The 16,878-nt window shown below is 36.3% G+C and overlaps 1 protein-coding gene across 4 annotated transcripts in view; it reads right to left on the reverse strand.

Annotated features, from left to right (window-relative positions):
* LOC306844478 (dynamin-like GTPase OPA1, mitochondrial) overlaps positions 1-16,556 on the reverse strand; it is a 34,297-nt gene extending 17,741 nt beyond the window's left edge. Inside the window, exons 1-23 of one of the 4 annotated variants that reach the window (XM_079376639.1) lie at positions 16,333-16,556; positions 15,319-15,637; positions 14,976-15,072; positions 14,738-14,845; positions 13,608-13,655; positions 12,190-12,278; positions 10,514-10,669; positions 8,275-8,328; positions 8,040-8,144; positions 7,798-7,884; positions 6,754-6,867; positions 5,704-5,784; positions 5,528-5,602; positions 5,355-5,426; positions 5,155-5,254; positions 4,942-5,072; positions 4,672-4,744; positions 4,512-4,584; positions 4,309-4,424; positions 2,065-2,129; positions 1,754-1,830; positions 975-1,140; positions 45-197 (exon numbers count right to left, since the gene is read on the reverse strand). In XM_079376639.1, the coding sequence (XP_079232765.1) occupies positions 45-197; positions 975-1,140; positions 1,754-1,830; positions 2,065-2,129; positions 4,309-4,424; positions 4,512-4,584; positions 4,672-4,744; positions 4,942-5,072; positions 5,155-5,254; positions 5,355-5,426; positions 5,528-5,602; positions 5,704-5,784; positions 6,754-6,867; positions 7,798-7,884; positions 8,040-8,144; positions 8,275-8,328; positions 10,514-10,669; positions 12,190-12,278; positions 13,608-13,655; positions 14,738-14,845; positions 14,976-15,072; positions 15,319-15,637; positions 16,333-16,361 (2,388 nt within the window). In that variant the 5' untranslated portion in view covers positions 16,362-16,556. The remainder of the gene's footprint in view (positions 1-44; positions 198-974; positions 1,141-1,753; positions 1,831-2,064; positions 2,130-4,308; positions 4,425-4,511; positions 4,585-4,671; positions 4,745-4,941; positions 5,073-5,154; positions 5,255-5,354; positions 5,427-5,527; positions 5,603-5,703; positions 5,785-6,753; positions 6,868-7,797; positions 7,885-8,039; positions 8,145-8,274; positions 8,329-10,513; positions 10,670-12,189; positions 12,279-13,607; positions 13,656-14,737; positions 14,846-14,975; positions 15,073-15,318; positions 15,638-16,332) is intronic. The other 3 variants (XM_079376640.1, XM_079376641.1, XM_079376642.1) reach the window with 3 other exon arrangements.
* Positions 16,557-16,878: the final 322 nt, after the last annotated feature.

Below are 16,878 nucleotides of genomic sequence, written 5' to 3' on the forward strand. Positions count from 1 at the left end.
AGAAAAAATCTATTATTTCTGGTAATTATATGTGTTATATTTACCAAGCTGTCCATTGCTCTTTCATTCCACTGGTGTCGTTTGATGCTTTCATCCCTGACAGCTTCCTTCAGCTTATCAAAGATGTCATCCTGGTCTTTCCCTTTGTATTCTGCCATAAAGCGGGCAAACTCCTCCTGCAATGTTTCCCAAGCAACCTGAGTAGCAAAGAAAAGAAGACAGATTTAAAAACTGATTAAGATAAATATTTTAGAAGATTTTGGTAACACTTTATTTTAAGGTGTCTTTGTTACACGTTACAAGTACTTACTATAATAACAATTAAGTATGCATGATTACATGCAAGTAACCCTAATCCTAACAATATAGTAAGTACATGTAGTTAATTAATATTACTCAGTACTTAAATGTATAATTACACTGTAACAAGGACACCTTAAAATAAAGTGTAACCAAGATTTCTATTTAAAATAAATACTGTTTGTTTGAAATTTCGATTTATTAAAGAATCCACAACTAAAAATGCTAGTTTCCACACAAAGTATTAAGCAGCCAAATTGTTTTCAACATTGATAATAAGAAGAAGAAATAATTCTGGAGCACCAAATTGTTGAATTGTTGAAGGATGTACTGGAGTAAATGTTACTACATTTTTTATGAATATTTTAAATAGTCATTATTTTTCACAATATCACAGTTTTTCTGTTTTCTGATCAAATAAATGCAGATTTACTACACTTTTTATGAATATTTTAAATAGACATTATTTTTCATAATGTCAGTTTTTCTGATTTCTGATCAAATAAATGCAGCTTTGGTGAACATAAGGGACTACTTTTTTAGAAAATCCTACTCCTAACTACATTATATAATAATAATAATATATAATATACTTTTTTTACCTGACGATTTGAGAAATTTAACTACCAACTATAAGCACACAGCAATAGCAGTGGTTCATCAGTGTTCATTACCTCCAGTGCTTTATGAGGAAGTTGTTTGTCAGTCCATTGCTTAAGTTTGATGTCTACAGTGGTGTTGAAAGTGCCTGAGTTCGTGGTCTGAGCTGCAGGCAGGTAGATGTTCTCAATAACGTGTGTCGAGACCCTTTCCCAAAGCTTCTTCTGTAAGATGGACTCCCTAAAATGACATAAAATTATGTTTGTTAATTCTTTATATATACATGACCAAGCTGCTATTAAATGTAGGCCAAGTGCACAATAAACAATGTTAATTACAGTGTTTTCAGTTCTCTCAACCATCAAATGAGAGAACACCAAAAATGTACTTCATAATTCTAAACAGTCAAGTGGAAAGTATAGGACTTGACATTAAGACGAAGATGAGAATATTCTGAGGGTGACAGTGAAGCTCATTTATCATAAAAGGAAACCATATTTCATAGCTTCCTGTTTGCTTTGTTCTAGTGTGGTACATCAATACACACACATCTCCAATACCACCAAACTAGCACTGCTCAGAGAAGCCACCCTCCAGCTATTCATCATGCCATTGATTTGAGAGGCTGATGTGGAGCACACTGGGCCCGCTACAAACATCTGATCTATTTCATTTAGCTTGCTCCTCTGGGTTTTAGGTTCATAACTCCGCGTATGAACAGCTTGCAGCTTTGCATTCTGATAGTAGAGTCAGTGCATTCTGATGGTATATATGTAATGATATTTAAATGCATTTTTAATAAACTGACAACCCAACAATTAATTTTGTAGTTAATGAAAAGAGAAGTGCTCACCAGTGTTTTGGTGTAACTTGACTCAAGCTGATCACCTCATCCAAGATCTCATTTTTGGCCTTCTCATACAGCTCGTTCTATGAATGAGGAACATGACATACACAGCATAAAACATACAAAACATTTCATAAGAACTTATAGTGGATTCCAGGATTTTTAAATGAATAAATAACTAATACTAGAAATATATTATTAACTAATGTTGTTTTTATTATTTACCATACATAAATTAGAATACTGGAATGCTGACACTCGACAAGGAGTCCTAGATCGAAAGATTTAGAATAGTTTAATCAGGAGCCAGTTCTTACCCTGTCCAGCTCTCGTAAGCGAGGATAGTTGTTTTTCCACTCAGTCTCCAGGTTAAATCGGGATGCTGGTCAACAGGGAACATGAAGAAAAGTTCAATTTAGATTATTTTCATTAATATCCATAGATTTTTTTTAAGGAAACTTTTTAATCTGGACAGTTTCAAAGGATACACCATTTAGAATTTTTTTTTTTTTAAACTAAGGATAGTCCACCCAAAAAAATGACAATTCTATCATTTACTCACCCTCATGTCAAACCGGTGTAGAAACAAAAGATATTTTGAAGAATTTTTGGCAACCAAACCATTTCAGTTCCCATGACATCCATAGTATTTTCTGACCAAACAACGGAAATCAATGAGAATGGAAACTCTTTTGTTACATTTTTCAAAATATTTTCCAGTTACACAGGATAAAGAAAGACTTACAGGTTTAGTAGGACTTGAGGGTGAGTAAATGATGAAAGCATTTTCATTTTTGGGTGGACTATCCATTTAATATACAAATTTTAAAAACAGCATTACTTAAGGTCACAACTGTGAAATTTCAGTACCTCTAACAAAAAGGTAAAAAGTGTTACAAAATTAATTACGAAAACTGCAGTAAGTATGTCAGATGTAGTTTAAACACAAGTAACTTGGCTATTAATCTCATACTTAAAAAAAACAAATAAATAAATAGATTTTCTATAAAACAATGTGTTCAAAGTTTGCATTGCCACTTATAATAATACAGTGAACTTTGACTAAAACTTTTCAGTGACAGCATCCCTATTCCACAGACACTTCCCATCTCCCTCTGTCTAATTCCCCATACAGGGACACCAGATAGACTGTGCTGTGGCCATGATCAATGCACCTGGAGCCAGGCGTGCACTGTATCAGCAACCCCACACTCCCCAGGGGCCCTGCGTCCCCAGCATACACACAGGCCGGGTGCCTCGCTCATACAATGGAGATGACGCTAATTGCTCTGGTTATCGGGCCGGCCCCAGTGCAGCCGTGGAGATCGATAGCCCACACAAAGGTTTGAGAAGCATCCCGGGTCAGGCAATAAATCTAGAGGCAGAGCATTAGCAGGGGTGGCCTGTTAATTGGCAGCGTGGAGGTCTACAGCGTGCCCTGTGCAGAACGTCTGAGCTGAGGTGAGGTGTGACGGGAATCAGCACGCACAGAACAGGGAAACGGTTCTGCTCAGGTGGGTTTCAGAGTTAAGTGGCTGTCGAGCTGTTGGTTTGGATTCTATTAAGGTTTATTTACTAGGTCTCCTGAGAGCTGATGTGCACTCCGCTTCTCAAAATGCCCTTGAAAATCAGCATTTTATTAGGGGATAAAAACAGCACAGATCAAGTTAAAGGCCTAAAAGCACGGTCCATGTGCCTTTTATATTTAACAATTTTCAGATATGTTGTAAAGCAGTAGTTATCAACCTTTTTGACTCCAAGGCTTCTCATTGTCGACAACAACAATTAAAGGCCCCATGACTTTTCCAGTTATTTGTGAATAAGAATGGACCCATTTCCCATACTATGACGATGTACATTTATATTAAGTTTTTCACATCTTCATTGTTTAAAAAATTTATGTACATTCATAATACTATACTTTGTTTACATTAATATTTAGTCATTTAGCAGACACTTATCCAAAGTGACAAAGTGAGCACAATAGAAGCATGTAACAACTGTTACATTAACTTAGCAAATTTGACATTTCTTTCTTCTGACCACCGTAAATAATCTCTCAATATTTTTTCCTCTTTTGGAAAGACACAGAAAAGCTATCTTAGCTATATTATCTTATAGCTATCTTTTGCTTCTAGTGCAAATGGAAATTAAAAATAAAAAACAATATAATACATTTTGTGAGTTTTCTAGGGTCCCCCCACTTTGGGCCCTCAACTCCCTAGTTGTGAACCACTGTCCTTTAACGATAAGGTGGATGTCAAATGTTTCTTGAAAACACGAAAAACATATGCTCAGTCTGTTCATTGCAAATGTATATAATATGCTTTAGATGATTTTAGGGGAAGAAGAATTATGATTTTTTTACATTACCACTCGTTTATTATTATTCTTGTACGGAAAAACATAGCCTAGACATTCTGTTTATTTTTTATTTTGTGGTCCACAGGGGTGGGGGGTGTGAATAAATAAGATTTGAATCAACATGTGGGTGAGTAGACAGAATGAACTTTTTTGAGTGAACGATTCCTCTAAGATCTGTTAAGATGGAGTCATCTTACCTTTGAAGGCATCTGCTTGTTGTTCTACTGACTCCCTGACCATCTTCCAAAAGCAGTCTGACACAGCAAGACTCAGGTTCTTTGTGGTCACCTGATGAGCTTTCAACATGCCATCCCTTTAGCAGGTTGGGAAAATATTGTACAATCAAAATATGTGACAGATTATAGAACAGATGAGTTAGAAATATGCATTTGACTCCTACCTCAGCAGTCTTGAGCTCTGAAAGAAGTCCTCCTCATAGTCCTTGATGGAGTCTATTCTTTCATTAGAACTGCCTACAAAAGAAGCATGGGACTGAATGATTTCATCTAAGTGCACCAAATTTCAAATGCAAATGGTTTCTAGAAAGATCTCATGCTTACCTTTGCCAGTTACTACAGCAAAGTAGCCCAGAGCCTTCATAGGGAATAATTTGCCTTCAACTATTTGCTGGATCTACAAATGGGGGAAAAATTAATCATTTGAAGCAAATAACATGAAGTAAAAGAAGTAAATGAATGTCATCATCTGCACATAACTGCAGTCAATATTGCTTGTTTAGTTTCAGAGGACATAAAATGCCTCCCTCTAGTGGCTAAAACAGGAAGTAACATTATCATGAGTTTATGTAGTGAAATATCTAAAGATCTTACTCTGCTTGGACTAGCTAGGTTCTTTTCTGCCAGGTCAACCTTGGTAAGAACAAAGATGGTCCTTTTGCCCTGAGGGTCCATCTGACTGACCAGATCAGTGACTATACTACGCTCTGCGTCTACTGAGCCATCTGAAAGAGAGAAATATTAGCAGAGTCGGCTAAAGAGAGTGCTAGTATTTTCTGACAGATATTTTAATGGAAGAAAACTCACCCTGAATGCAGAGGATGATGGCATTTGGATTCTGCATGTAGGCTTTACTGATGCTAAAAATGGTTTCTTTTGTGTCAGCAGCCATGCCGGTTGTCACAGTCTGTATACAAATGAAACAGTCAGTGACGTCAAACATGTTCTGCATAGATGTATATGGTTATATTATGTGTAAAATTGTATGAAATGTGCATAAAACTTACACTGATGACACCCGGCAAGTCAACGAGCACCATTCTCTGGATCCCTGGACCCTTTACGCTTAAAGAGATGGTCTAACGCAGAATAAAAACACATGAATGATGAATATCAAAGTATACGGGCAGATTCAAGTACAAATGTTGTCATAAAAGCAGTGAAGAAAACAAGGGCTCACTTCAGGACTGACTGTCTGACCTTCCTTCACACTCTTCCTCATCCTGAGTTCGATCTCGTGCCTCAATGCTGCAAGCTAGAAACAAAAAGAAACATAACATCATCTCAATGACCTGACAGTCAAATATAGAGACTGACAAATTTGTACTACTACATCATTTGAGTTAGGAAACTTACATCCTCCTCTTTCCCAAGGTCGAACTCACGAGTGCTGTCTTTGAACATTGCTACATGGTGAGGGCCTTCACTCAATGTCACCTACAGGAAAACACATCACAATTAATATAATATTTACTGTGTAATTATTATTCATGTGTTGTTTAACTACTATAGCCCCGTTTCCACGGCAGGAACTTTCCCCAGGAACTAGGGACTTTGGGCCGGTACTTTGTGTGTTTTCACTGCGGGAACCAGGATCTAAATAAAGTTTTGGGTACAAATTTGCCCATCAGAAAGTCCCTGTTTGCGAGATAGTACTTTTTCAAAGGTCCGGAACTCTCGGGGTGGGACTTGGGCGCTGAGCATGCTGATTGGTAGAGTTCACACAGCATTGCATTTCAACCACCATTATATTCGCATATTTTTTTTTTTTTATTACTGTTATTGTGTCATGAAATGTAGATTTAAAAGTATTTCAGGCAAGAATGCAGTAAAACTCAAATCTACAGTTTATTTATAAAGAAAGTGCCTAACAGGTAATCTTTGGTCGTTATTCTATTAATCTATTAATATGTTAAACTGAAAATGAAAAGAAGCAATGCTGTTTGATATAATATTTTGATTCATTGTAATGTACATTCCCTGAACTACATTTCCGCGGCTATTAGTATGTTTAAATGAAAACGAAAAGAGGCAGTGGTGTTGGGCATCATATTTCATCTTATTGTAAAACAGTGAGGAAGATTGCAGCAGCCAAGACCAGATGACTGACGTTATGAACAACGCTGCTGTTCCATTTGCAGAATTACCGGACTTGCGTCCTCGAGACGAACTTGTGAAGTCCGAATTACCGAGGATGCAAGTCTGAAATTTGCGTAGGCCTATATATATATTGAGAAACGCACGCAGACCTACGTCACCAGACTATTTGCCTAATCTTCTCAGTACTTTAGACTGCGATGGAAACAGGTCTGGTGTAAAAAAATAAAATAATAATAAATTCCTGGGACAAATTGTTCCAGGTAATTTCAGTGGAAAAGCAGCTTATCTGAGTGTAGTTTAATTCACCTTGACAGGAGATCTGGTCATCATTTCTCCAGAGCCTCTGGGGAAGATCCTAGCTTGAGCTATCATCTCCAACACACTTGTCTTTCCTGCACTCTGGTCTCCAACTACCACCACCTAGTGAAGAGAAGACAGAAGCTGGTTATGTCTGAACCATTAAGAGGTGTTTCATATAACCACATAACAGGGAAACAATTAGTTTAGTTTAGTTTATTTCAAATATATATATAATAAAATGCAAGAAAAAAAAAAAACATTTTACAGTGAAGAAAGAGGCAAAAAACACATGGGCTTATTTAAAGCATCCACCTAAACAACATTAAACTTTCACAAAAGTATATCAAAGAAATGTGACGCGATCTAAGAAAACCCAACACATGGTGAAATTTTACTTTTTTTAGGGTTTGATATCATATGAAAGCGGAGTTCAACCCTTTCCATAGCTTGACCGTAACAAAAGTTATGGCAATAAGTTGGCTGACAGCTATAATTTTCCGGAATGGAATTTTGGGTTTCACTTTCACTTCACGGGTTTAACGAGAGCTGTCTTTCAGGAGCACTATACTGCAACATTACACAAACAGACGTGTTACCTTGAAGAGGACAGTTTTCCATTTTTTATCATGGGCATAGTCTCTGAACTTTTGATCACCCCTTGTATGATTAGATAGCACAAATAGTGTACCTTGTAGTTTACATTTAGAAAAGCAAGCGCAGCGCAACTGTTTGCGCACCTGTGCATATAACAGACTGTCATCGGACTCCTCTACTTTAGTAACTTCATCATCTGATCCTTCATCTCTGGATGTGAAATAGTCCATTATAACATTGTTTTAGGGCACTGACATCAAGATTGAGCAGACTGAGACAAGCAAGATCGTTTAAGTGAGCAGCTACTTCAGACTGCGTTGTTTTCAGACTGTCCTAATTTTGACCAAATAAAAATTGACATTCAACCTATTTTTCGAATTCCTGACATCCGACGGGTTTTCTCAGATTGCATCACAAATGGAAATAATGGAACCGGAAAAGAAGAAGAATACTGACTCTTGGTAGATGATCTTGAGTATTGTAGTTGGAGTCATAATCTGAGAGAATGTCCAGGACCTCAGAGTACATATCAATCAAAGACTTCTGCACAATATCAAAAACAGGAGATATGCATCAATGAAACCCTGTGACCTGTTCTTTATGTACAGCAATGAAAAAGCCAACCATTCTAAAAAATAATAATAATAATAATTGGTTTATTGCATGTATCACATAATTGAAGAATGTTAAAATCTGACCTTGACTTTTCTTTGGTGAATACCCTTGTCATCCTTCTGCAACACCACTTTCCTCAGTTCCTTGTTCTCCTTTTCCAGACGCTCCAACATCCGTTGGTACTTTAACTGTATAAGCATGAGGGAAATAGATGATAAAATGTGTATAAATCGATTATGATGATAATAAGTGAAAAGGCTACAAGGTTAAGTATGGAAAAGCCAAGGCTTAAAATTAGAAACACATAGCTGTTAATACCTGTGTTCGAAGAAGTTCTTCCTGAAGCTGGTCAACTTTTTCTTTATCAGATGACTGAAAGCACAAGAAACAATGTAGCAGACTATGACCATGTTATTTCTTTTCAGGACAGCTGATGATCTTCCTAATATCCCCCTGTAAGAGCCACTGCACAAACAATCCACAACTCGTGCACTGAATTCCAGCAGGCATCCCAGCAGAGGAAAGGCAAATTAATGCAAAGAGAAGAAATTTCCCTTCAAGGTTTTTCAAGCATTTAATTAATCATTTATTCTTTACACAAATCACCACACTTCAAAAAATGATTTGTAAATGATGCATCAAGAGCACTGAAAATCATTTGTTGGCCCGCACCTGCAATGCAATTGTTGAGTACCAAATCACAGAAAAGCAGTGAATGATTTGAGGAGAGAAAGACACAAAGGAAAACATCAAACACACAAACACACATCTACATAAAAAGCAAGGGTGTGTGATTTGAAATGGTCTTTGTTTATTGCTAAATAAAATGTCCTATGCCTATGTGCAGATGTAATTAGTTGTGGTGTTAGGCAGGTTATATTTGCTGGCTAACAGCTGGAGCAAAGTGCATTGCACTCCATGTGGCAGGACAGCACACCACTCCATGCAGTGAATTTTAACTGTATACGTGGAACTGTGTAAATAAATGGGTTTGCATTAGAGAGGCAGAATGGATCGAGTTTTGGCTTAGCACAAAAATTGTGAAATCATACAAGTTTCACTTATTCTGCTAGCAATGGGTAGAATGCAAATATGATGTTTTTACTTTCACATAAGAAAATGTTTAGAGCAGGGGTCTTTTGAAAGCTGCTTGAATAAAACGAAGCATCTTACTGTATTGTTTAAATGGATAATAAATTGTTTCAAAGACACGCATAGTTTGACTGTTAAAAATCTAAAGGATTTAAAGTCTATGCCACATACCATGAGGTTCAAAAGTCTGAGACCACCCTAAAAATCTGATTCGGTCATTATAAGTTGTAGGAGTTTGCAGAAATATAAACCAAGAAATGTTTCATACATAAAGATTTTGCACTATTTCTAGGTCACCAATAAAATGAGCAAATTTGTGATACTGATCATGCGAACCCATTTGTGCAAAAGATAAGATTTCCTTCCACTGAAGCTCACAAAATGTTCTTTGGAACATTAACAAATGGGGGACGTTTTGCCACACACACTCCAGCTAAAGTCGGTTGTCATTTCTCCTTTTAGGGAATAATCCTGTTTTGTAAACACACAATTCAGTCATTTACGGGAGTGACAACTGCATTCCACATCCGAATTGAAAAATGCAGGTTATGACATTGCAGTGTATACAGAACTAAACTCAAATGATCTTTTCTGTATGTGTCGTGCAAGAAATCCCAGGCTACACTTTGACTCATTAGCGCAGCCGGACCTTGCTAGAAAAAACAACAAATGAGAGTAAGCACATAATAAAGTCAAATCCAAATGTTTTATCTTGAAAGAAGCCACATACCAAAATATAGCAACCTAAACCTGCCTACTTAACTTCATCAACTGGATCACTGATTGTGGTTCACTGAAGTGTTCACAACAGAAAAAAATCCTTTAAAAAAAACAATTACAGGCTTTTCAGCAACATCTAAACAGTAATATAATATTGAAATACCCTTGACCTGAGAACAGTTTAATATTTTTATAAAAATCTACCTATTGCAAAAGTATGATATAGTCATTTTAGTTTGGCCGTTTTTATTTATAAACCTGCCACAGTATCCCCGATTAAATGAAAAAAAAAAAAGTTTTATCTAGTGGTCTCAGACTTTGGACCCCAAGCTATGGGATAGAATAAGATCACAGTGAAATTTGGAAAAATCACGTAGCCATAGAGATGCTCAGATCAAATTAATATACAAGTGCAGATTAAGCTCTTGCTTAGGATATGATCATTCTGAAAGATGCCTACACTGGAGTTGCAAATGACAAAACTCTTGGATGGTTGGAGCTACTCATCTGGTTTGTAATTAGAGTATATTAAAGCTGTAGTTCTCTCACATCAGTCGTTAATACCTCCACCATTCATATTTTTTTATATTCAGCTAATAAGAATTTGGGAAAAAAATATTACCAAGTGTCAATTCATTATATGCTTTCAAAGGCATAATACGGCAACAAAAGAACGGTGTGGGGCAGTCAAAGACTGGCATGAGGGCCACAGCATCAGAGGGGTGGTGGGGGAGTGGACCTTCACCTTGCGTTTGGACTGCGAGGGGCTGGGGTTCGGGGCCGAGCTGGGACTGGGTTCACGCAGCGGAGGCGGAGCATTATTTGCTGCCGCCCGCTGCATCTCCTCCTCATGCTGCTGGATCTGCTGCTGAATGAGAATGAGCTCGCTGAGCAGCCCCTGCTGAGGGACGGCACAGTGACAGAGACGGGCAGTCAATCAACCTGCTTACCAACTAATAGGAGGACATGGCAGAGCTTTTGGGAAATGGTCTGCCTCAATATACTCCTCTTGGTCATACAGTAGTTTTAAATCTAACTCTGTTATGATGAACCTAAAATCTTGAAGAGCACAAGAGACAACCATAAGGGTTCTCTAAGCAAAAGGCAGGGGGAAGATTTCAACTGCGAAGATCAGAGGGAAATACAAATATTTATTCACACTAATAATGTTGAATCACATTCAAGACTTGCACTCACAGTCACTATTGTCAAGATGCTATAATTGCAGTAAAGGCAATTCTAATAGTTTTTAATAGATGAACTAAGATCACATAAAAACTACTGCTATTAACGAAAGCGGGCATTTAAGGTACAATGAGCGATTTAGTTCCAGAGCAGTGCAAAGCCTCAAGCTGGAGGGAGCAAATCTTACAAGACATGTCTTTCAAAAACATGCTGCTTCTGGACATTGGTATTCATTTGATTTTATAATTATGTCTAAAATTATTTACGCACATTATATCAAACCATGATGCATTTATGATTCTTTTTTGAACAGAAAGTTGAAAAGTAGAGTATTTATTTGAAATTGGAATCTTTTGTAACATTATAAACATCTTTACTGTCACGTATAATCAATTTAATGCATCCTTGCTGAACAGAAGTTTAAATTCCTTTAAAAATCTTACTGATGACAAACATTTGAACGGTTATGTACATGCTTAGACTGTTATTATTACTGCTAAAACCTTTTATGTTAAAAACATTTTATGGTCTATATCTTCTTTTATGCTAATATAATATAATGTAATATAATAATATGTGCTAACATGCTAATAAAATATGCTTATATGAAAAACTTCAACAAGTGCTACTTTAAACTGAAAAGTGTTTAGTTTTGCTGCAGATAATGAGGGATTTATGAGTGAGGAAACAGAAAATGAGGGGGAAAAACAAAAAACAAAACTGACATCAAACAGTAAAATATCAAGGAGTGAATTGCTCTCAGAGAAGCAATATTATTTAGAGAAAGTGTAATGATTATGACGGACAAACACGTAGCTGAAAAAGACAATTAGACAAAAAGAAATTCATCTCCAAATTTTCTGTTCCAGTATGACAGTCCACATACATTTTGGCCAAGCGTATGTTCATTTGTTATGGTGGGGGAAGCTTAAAAAAAAAGCAGCTTCACTTCAGCATTAGCCAGTTGCAACAAGCTACTAAAACAGTGTCCGTATTTAACAGGACTACAAAAGTGCACGATAGCCATTGACCAATGGTGTCTGTGTCTTGCAGTATATTTTCAAAACAAATGGCAAATGCACAGCGGTTAGCACCTTAGTTTAGCACCAAGCAACACAGCTAAGCAGAAAAAAGAAACTTAAGCTGCTTCAATTATTATAATCGCTGGAAATACAAAGGATCAAAAGGATCATCATATCATGGTCAAGCTTGAGCATTCAGAAAACAGTCATTTACCTTCTTAAACTGTTTATCGCCGCTGTCAGACATGGCTGCAGATGTTGGTGGGATATCTGTTGCTCTCAGGGTTGATTCACCCGTGGTTTCTGGGGGGACAAAAAAAAAAACATGCAAATGCAGATGTTTTTCCCCTTCTTGAAATACACATTTAGCATTTAGATTTTACACATTTAGAAAAAATAATTGCATGTCAAGTGACAATAAAAATTTGCATGCAAAAGCATATTAGCTTGCATTTTAAAGTAATTACATTATGTCACCATTTCCCAAAGAGACCCAAAGGTTTGAAAAGTAAATGGTGCAAATGTGCTTGATAAATAGTTTGTACATAATATAGGCACACTTTTAGAAGACCGTGTAATAGAATATAATATCATACTTTTATAGTGTGGTGATGAGAAAATGTGCAATTTGTTATAGAAAACATGAACATTATATAAAATACAGGTCTAAACAATCAATCCTTGTCTAAGATGCTAAGAAGAAAATCAGATTAGATAATCAGTAAGTGTACTTTTCAAAACTCTTGAGCTGTAAGAACTTCAAACATATAGGATAAATTAGTCATGAAGATGGAAAGAGAGAAAGAGACAAACACAGGGAATGACCCACAAAATCTTAAGAGAAGAGAAGGTGAAGTCAAGGGACCAAGTGGCAAGACAATTAAAATCAAGAGTAATCACACATTTACAGATGCTGTTAGTGTCTGGAACTGCATCTGGAACTGACCCATGTTAATTGAATGCTTTAGCATCCAATTTAAATTGGCTAAATTAAAAGTCAAACTAATTAAAACTTGAGTCTTTCTAATCCAAATATAGTCTTTGTAATCTAAACTAAATATACACTAGCATTAAAAAGTTTGTGGTCAGTAAGCTTTTTTTTATTTTATTAATACATTTAATTAGCAAAGATGTATTAAATTGATCAAAACTGACAGTAGGTACATTTACATTGTTACAAAAAAAAAAATCTCTTTTGAACTTCTTATTCATCAAAAAATGCTGAGTAAAAGTATCATAGTTTCCACAAAAATATTAAGCAGCACAATCGTTTTCAACTGTGATAAGAAATGTTTCTTGGGCACCAAATTAGCATATCATAATGACTTATGAAAGACCACATAACAATGAAAACTTACCGACCCCAGACTTTTGAAAGCTAATGTAAATATCAACGCAACACTGTAACGCAACTGCAACAGCAGGCTCAATTTATGTTTTCAATTTGACTTTCTGTGACAAGGCAACAGCTGACTAATAACATTATTATGATATATTATGAGATTATTTCCTTTGATAAGGGGTTTTGCTGGTCCATCCTTTGAGGCGCACACCCCATCAACTTAAATCCATTTTACGTCAGTGCAGCAGCGCAGGAGGAATCAGGGCACGCCAAGTGAGGCGTTTACACACCTAATAACAGACGCAGACCAGAAGCTCCATTGACTTCACTACCCAAACCTGCGAAGGACGTGAAGGGAGGGAGAGGAGGAGGAGGGAGGAAGAAGAGGAACAAATGAAATGAAAATAAAATAAAAAGTCTGTAGAAAAAAGTGTGAAGAGCTCATTCCATTGCACACTGGATTGTGTTTCTAACAGAAGAACAGTGTCAGCACAGTGCATACTGAAAAATATGTTAATGCAAACAAATAACTTGGACTGATGTTAATAATCTTAATATTATCATTAGGAAGATGCTGATTATGCATATATGAAAGTGATTATAAGCAGTGCACAGATGTTTTAAAACAGAATGTACAGAATATTCTAATTCATTCAGGTGACAGTCACAAGACCCCAAGGTTAGATTTAGTACCATTCAACTTTAAAAATCTGGCATTTATGAAAAATAACATTGCAGTGCATTTAATTTTTTTTTATTTTTGGAACTCAAAACATAGATGATACACATCAAACTAAAGAGAAAAACAGACACACACTCACTTTAAACCGAATACATGAAGAGGGAGTTTGGTTATATCTTATATGGCCCCAAAATGTTTTTGTTTTGTTTTTTTTTTACTAAATATTGAATAGTATACACAACCATTCAAACGTTTAAGGTCAGTAAAATTTGTTTATGTTTTTGAAAGAACTCCCTTATTCTCACCAAGTCTAAACAGCAAAAAATAAAAAATATTGCGAAACATTATTACAATTTAAAATAACACTTTTCTATTTCAATTAATATTTTAAATTGTGCTGAGGCGGAAAAGGTACATTTTCTTTAAGCAACCATTAGTGTTGAAAAACAGTTGTGCTGCTTTATGTTTATGAAAACCATTATACATTTTTTCAGGATTATTTGATAAATAAAAAAGCTTGTAATTGTAACATTATAAATGCCTTTAATGACACTTTTGTTCAATTTAATGCAACTTCGCTGAATAAAGCATTCATTTCTTTTTTTTTCTTTTACTGACCAAAACCATTTGAACAGCAATATATATTTTTAATGAATCATTACAATTTTATTTAACAGAATTGTTACCCTGTATTCCATTTGTGTCCATCATGAGGTGCGTTTAAAGGACATTGCTTACCACTGGAGAGGAGGCTCTTCAGGAAGGTGAAGTTCTCTCCGATCTTTTCCATATCAGGTAATAGTTTGGCTATGTCTTCTAATTCAGGCAAAGCACTGGCTAGCTTGTCTTTATTCGGGGACACAGAAATAACATTCACAGCATATAATCAGAAAGTCAACACCACCAAATAATTTGCAACTGCAGCATATGCACGTTAAACAGGTTTGATCAGAATATGATTCTACAAATTACTTACCTAAATCAATATTTTCACTCAGCTCCCAAACAAAGTCTGGCACAATCCATGTGTATTGGCTCATATCAGGAAACATATCTTTCCATTCATCATAAGTCTGGAAACAAACAAACAGACAGGCTACATTGACTAGTGATTCACTAATAAATATTTTACCTGATACCAACAGTCAATAGCATTTTTCTGTTTACAACTGATTTGATGGCTGATACTATAAAGAAAATCAGACAAATAGCAAACTCAGAGTGCTAAAATTCAGATCGAACCTTATTGTGGACTCTGACTTTGCAAGTAAAACAACCTTGAGTCAGTCATTTCATATGCACAACGCAACCAAACATACCTTTTTTGCTGTATATCCACCTCCAACTGCTGAGCCCAGCAAGATGTACCTCAATTTCAGCAGTCTGGCAGCAAGACTGGCCACCCAGAAGGACCGGTGCTGTTGATAGCCGTGGCCTCCTGATCGGGATTTGGGAGGACGCATGGGGAGCCTGGAGAGAGAAGTGTAATGGCGGGCAGCTGAGCAGTGAGGTGGTCTCTGTGGATTGTTGTTAGCAGAGTAGCGGTGATGGATGGCACGGGAGAGTGGGTGCAGTTTCTGCAGCGGAACTCTGAACTTCACCCCCATTCTGGAGGGAAGCAGATTCTTGCAGGCAATGCTGAGGAGAGAAGGACAATGTGATCACTCGGTCACATTTAAACATTTCTGAGTCATACATAACATACATAATAATGCTTGAAGAATTTAGCCTTTATTGTTGAAATGCATGGCTCGGTGGCCTGGAGCTCATTTGAAAGCGTTTTGAGCTAGTACAGAGAACTCACAGAAATCACTATCGTTTACTATTAAAAGGTTGTCAATTTAGAGATGTTATGAATGAGCATTATGGTTTTAAGCAAGAACACAAATAAAAGAACTCAGTTCGTGGTTGCTATTGCAGTTTTCCAATAGCCAGAGTGTTTAAATGGGGGAAAGAATACGTCACATTAGCTATTAATACTGTATTGATAAGAGCGTTCATATGATATAAAAGTAGAAATCTTGTTAAAAATCTAGGTAATGTAGAAGTGATTTCAGTTGTGAAAAGTGGGTCGGTGTTTTGGGTGGTGTCTATATCATTCAGTAGTGTAGCCTGTCAGTGTCATTTACAAAACGATACCAGCTAACGGTAACGTTAGTCATTAAAAACTAATCCTCGCAGTTCACATGTATAAATATAGATTAGTGTATTTATATCAGAGATGTGATAAGCCATTTTATATTGATACATAAAATCACCTAGTTTCCAATATACTGTCTCTGCGTTAAATTCAGTAACGTTAGCTGCTGCTGCAAACGTGCTGCTTTACTTACCAGGTAACTACACTTCCGGCTCGTAACATCCTGCTATTAGCAACTAATGGCAAATATAGGTGTCTATCAGATCTCTTTCCGATATAAAATTCAATTCATCTTTCCAAATGGGGCACTTAGGTTAGCTGCATGGCTAACAAGGGCATACAAGCAGGCGATCACCAGTGTCAAGCGCTGCTCGAGTGGAAAGTAGTTCCTGGTCCACAACGTGACGTCATGTTGTCAAAATAAAAGTAAAACAAAAAGAGTTAAAAGGACTTTTAACTGCGTCATTATACTGGTCTGTCAATCTAATTTTATAAAATGAAATTAAACTTGTCTCTTTTTTTCTGGCAGTAACCGTGTTAATTTCTTTTTCTTTTTTTTTAATTCACAAATTTCTTAACACTTTGCCTATGTTTGAAGTGTTTCTTGCTGAGACTTCCCATATTATAAAATCTCTTAAACAAGAATTATAATAACAAATACCTTAAGGGCTATGATTGTCTTATCTTTCTTACTAATTGAGGTGTCTTTTTTTTTTTACATGTTTGCATTTTATCTTTT

This window comes from Barbus barbus, assembly GCF_936440315.1.
Source record: "Barbus barbus genome assembly, chromosome: 25".
NCBI lineage: Eukaryota > Metazoa > Chordata > Actinopteri > Cypriniformes > Cyprinidae > Barbus > Barbus barbus.